The following is a 4,424-nucleotide window of genomic DNA, read 5'->3' on the forward strand; positions in this document are numbered from 1 at the left end:
GAAGTTATGATAGGTGAAGGAATTAAATAAGGACATTGTGAAAATTGTTCATACTTCCAACACAATTTTTTGGTAAAGTTGATTCTTAGTTAAAATTTTGACTGGAAAAAAATAAGATTAATTTTGGTGTCCTTTTAAAAAAAAAAGTATCATAAAATTATTCTCTGATCTTGAAAGTGTCCAGTATATTGTCAAGATTTTTAAAGCACATTTAAAAACGTTTCGAACTGTGCCAAAGTGCTATACAAGTTAAGTAATTTTAAAAACATTTAAGGAATTGATTTTAAAAATAACATCGAAAATATAGCTGACAAAGGCAAATAAAACTGAATACAATGTCTACAGTAGGCTTGTTTTTAAAAAGCTAGTGCATAAAAATATGTATAACATTCTATCGTTACTGTAAAGTTACATATGCATACATTGATAAAATTAACACATTTTATGACAAGCAATTTGAAATAAGTTCAATGAATTTAAATATTTAGAAAGAGTACATACAGTTCAATCAAAAAGTGATATATGTCAAGAATGGACAGGATAGAATAATGGTATTTCTTCATTTTTATATTAGTTTCCAGCTACTAAAAACCCAAATTCAGTGTCATAAAATCCATCCATCCATTTTCTACCGCTTGCCCCTTTGGTGGTTGCGGGGGCTGCTGGAGCCTATCTCAGCTGCATTCGGGCGGAAGGCGGGGTATACCCCGGACAAGTCACCAACTCATCACAGGGCCAACACAGATAGACAACATTCACACACTAGGGCCAATATAGTGTTGCCAATCAACCTATCCCCAGGTGCATGTCTTTGGAGGTGGGAGGAAGCCCACGCAGTCACCGGGAGAACATGCAAACTCCACACAGAAAGACCCCGGGCTAAGGATCAAACCCAGGACCTAGGCCCAAATTTGTAAACTTTTTTAAATGTATTTTATATTTACTGGCCTGCATTCTAAAGTTCTATTTCATGAGCATTTAATTGGTCTCATAATCCAAATTGAACTCCTGAAATGTTATTCCAATTAATTAAGATTGGCCTGCATGTATAATTAAACTTGTACATTATTTTGTCATTTCTTGTGAAAACATACTATGAAAAATATACAAATACTGTCAAGGCATGAAGAGTTACAGCTTAACTCTTTATGAGGTTTATTGTGGTGCTCCAAACACTTAATGCCATTTAAGATGAACGTGTGTGCTGGTTACAAATGTATTGTATGGTCTTTGTGCACTACAATGTCAAAATATCAGTTTTCCCAAATATTACTAAAATGATTGCATTTCGTCTAGTTATAGTTTTCACAACCAATGTGACACTTAATGCACATTGTCTGCAACAAGCAAACCATCTTGAGTTAGCATGTTTATTGCCATAATACAAAACAGACATAAAAAACATACAAATATTGTTACATTTACAAAAAAGTCAAGTTTAGACTAGAAAAAGAGCCTGCTCAGTACAGTTCAATATCTCCTCTGCCTGGGGGAGAAGATGGTGTTGGGGTTGCTGTCTCGCTCCCGCTCCTTGTCACGCTCCTTCTGGCTATTGGGCGACAGCGCCTCCTCCAGCTTCTTCTCGCTTTTGAAGAGATCCCGCCCCGTGCGCCGGATATGCTCCTCGATTTTGCGGTGTCGCTTCATGTCTGATAGCACCTTGTCCAGCCTCGCCTCCCGTTTGACGGAGGAGCGAGCGGATGAGCCTGTTTGGAGGAGAGGAAAAAACTATTTATGTCAGAGTACTTTGAAAATTGATGGGGTGCAGTGGAATGGAATACACACCTGGTGTTCTGCGTCTGTTTATGAAGGAATTTTTCGGGGTCGTTTGCATTTGCTCCTCATTAAAATCAAACTCCGTTGGAGTCGGCGGCCTGTGGATTAAAAAAAAACACAATTTGAGTACACAATCCTTTCCAAAAAAAAAAAAAAAGGCTTCAAAATGATTTACTAACTTCCGCTCCCTCTCCTTTTCCTCCTCTGCATCCTCATCATCCTCCCTCTCGGGTGACAGGGTGCGTTCGGGCGTGGGCGGCCTCCTGGGAAGAGGCACAAAGTTGAGCTCCAGCATCTCGCCTTTATCCAGTAGCTCATAGAGTCTCTTGATCTCGGCGGGAGGGGGCATCCAGTTTTTGGGGTCCTCCATTTCCTCGTCGCTGTAAACCAGCTCCCATTCGCTGTCCTTGTCTGCATTGCGCGTCCCTCCTTCTTCCACAAGTGATGCGTCTGTTTGAAGCGCTATTGTGTGTGCATCACCCTCTAGCCCCCCTGTTTCTTGTGCTGGAAACAAACAGAAAAACAGTGACATGAGAGAATAAGATGACATTTTGTGTAAACACAACAAAAACAAGTCCCAAAAAAATAGTTTGGCATTGATATCATCACACTCCTCAGCCTTCCCGGTGAGGTCTATTCAGGTGTACTGGAGAGGAGGCTACGCCGGATAGTCGATTCTCGGATTCAGGAGGAGCAGTGTGGTTTTCGTCCTGGTTGTGGAACTGTGGACCAGCCCTATACTCTCGGCAGGGTCCTTGAGGGGGAATGGGAGTTTGCCCAACCAGTCTACATGTGCTTTGTGGACTTGGAGAAGGCATTCGACCGTGTCCCCCGGGAAATCCTGTGGGGAGTGCTCAGAGAGTATGGGGTATCGGACTGTCTGATTGTGGCGGTCTGCTCCCTGTACGATCAGTGTCAGAGCTTGGTCCGCATTGCTGGCAGTAAGTCGGAGCCGTTTCCAGTGAGGGTTGGACTCCGCCAAGGCTGCCCTTTGTCACCCATTCTGTTCATAACTTTTATGGACAGAATTTGAAGGGATCCGGTTTGGTGGCTGCAGGATTAGGTCTCTGCTTTTTTCAGATGATGTGGTCCTGATGGCTTCATCTGGCCAGGATCTTAAGCTCTCACTGGATCGGTTTTCAGCCGAGTGTGAAACGACTGGGATGGGAATCAGCACCTCCAAGTCCGAGTCCATGGTTCTCGCCCGGAAAAGGGTGGAGTGCCACCTCCGGGTTGGGGAGGAGATCTTGCCCCAAGTGGAGGAGTTCAAGTACCTCGGAGTCTTGTTCACGAGTGATAGAAGAGTGGATCGTGAGATCGACAGGTGGATCGGTGCGGCGTCTTCAGTAATGCAGATGCTGTATCGTTCCTTTGTGGTGAAGAAGGAGCTGAGCCGGAAGGCAAAGCTCTCAATTTACCGGCCGATCTACGTTCCCACGCTCACCTATGGTCATGAGCTTTGGATTATGACCGAAAGGACAAGATCACGGGTACAAGCGGCCGAAATTAGTTTCCTCTGTCGGGTGGCGGGGCTCTCCCTTAGACATAGGGTGAGAAGCTCTGTCATCCGGGAGGAGCTCAACGTAAAGCCGCTGCTCCTCCACATTGAGAGGAGCCAGATGAGGTGGCGCGGGCATCTGGTTAGGATGCCACCCGAACGCCTCCCTAGGGAGGTGTTTAAGGCATGTCTGGGGAAGACCCAGGACAAAGAAGATGGATGGATGGATCATCACACAGCAGTTGAATCTCACTCATGCACTTGAAGTATAACATATGTTTACTTTATTTCGATCAATGTTTACCTTTTTCATCCTTGCTTGACCCGTCTTCCTCTGCAATAGCTGGCATCTCAGCATCCTGTTTCTCTCCGGTTTCTTCTTTCTGTTTGCAGGCTTCATTTTTATTTTCTTCGTCCTTTACACCCAGAGCCTCGATGCCCTGTCGTAGGGACGAATCTGTTGCCTCAGCCTGCATACTTCAATGCAACGTAAAAGTCTGAGGATCAAGACGACAATAAAGTTCAGGTATAGTAATAGCTGTGCCATGCATCTAGTACTTAACAGGTGGTGCACATTAGCAGACCAGCACCATTAAACGAACATTCGTTAATATCATTTCACTAGCTAAAATCAAGCCATCGTGTTATGAATGAAAAGTCTTAAACACAACGCGAGCTTCTTCATATGTCATTATTACCGAATGTATGGCGTCGTGGCTGTAGGCAGCGTTCTCGTCGGTGAAATGTTGAGTAAATGTGAATTAAATGGCTAAAACTCTCCATGAGGCTAGCTTATGAGTATTAAACAACAACACACGGACGTAAACATAGCGCCATTTTGGAGCGCATAAACAGCTTGCAAGGATATGCGACTAAACATCATGTGGATTATATCGAATGTGGCGAAAGTGCGGCAGCCGTTCGCAAGGGTAGTTTTGGAGAGCTGTTTAAGGTGTCATTTCCGGTGTAGCCGAGCTGAGAATCAGGCGGGAATTATCTAAATTATTATTTTTTATTTTAACTAGTACCCAAATACACATATATTCTTATTTGCTACTGCATTTCATGCTGTGAACATTTTTCTTCATAAAAACATGTACTAGATTTTGGCGAGCTCTGATTGGCTGTTGTCATTTCCGGTTTTGTGGCC

At 43.7% G+C, this 4,424-nt stretch overlaps 1 protein-coding gene across 1 annotated transcript; it reads right to left on the reverse strand.

Annotated features, from left to right (window-relative positions):
• Nucleotides 1-1,356: 1,356 nt before the first annotated feature.
• On the reverse strand, nt 1,357-4,202 carry pagr1 (PAXIP1 associated glutamate-rich protein 1). The gene is made up of 5 exons (XM_061966215.1): nt 3,973-4,202; nt 3,579-3,771; nt 1,956-2,280; nt 1,786-1,874; nt 1,357-1,706 (listed from the first exon to the last, which is right to left on the reverse strand). The coding sequence occupies exons 2-5, from the start codon at nt 3,748-3,750 to the stop codon at nt 1,471-1,473; spliced, it is 822 nt and encodes a 273-aa protein (XP_061822199.1). The 5' UTR covers nt 3,751-3,771; nt 3,973-4,202; the 3' UTR covers nt 1,357-1,470.
• Nucleotides 4,203-4,424: the final 222 nt, after the last annotated feature.

This window comes from Nerophis lumbriciformis, linkage group LG11, assembly GCF_033978685.3.
Source record: "Nerophis lumbriciformis linkage group LG11, RoL_Nlum_v2.1, whole genome shotgun sequence".
NCBI classification, from domain to species: Eukaryota; Metazoa; Chordata; class Actinopteri; order Syngnathiformes; family Syngnathidae; genus Nerophis; species Nerophis lumbriciformis.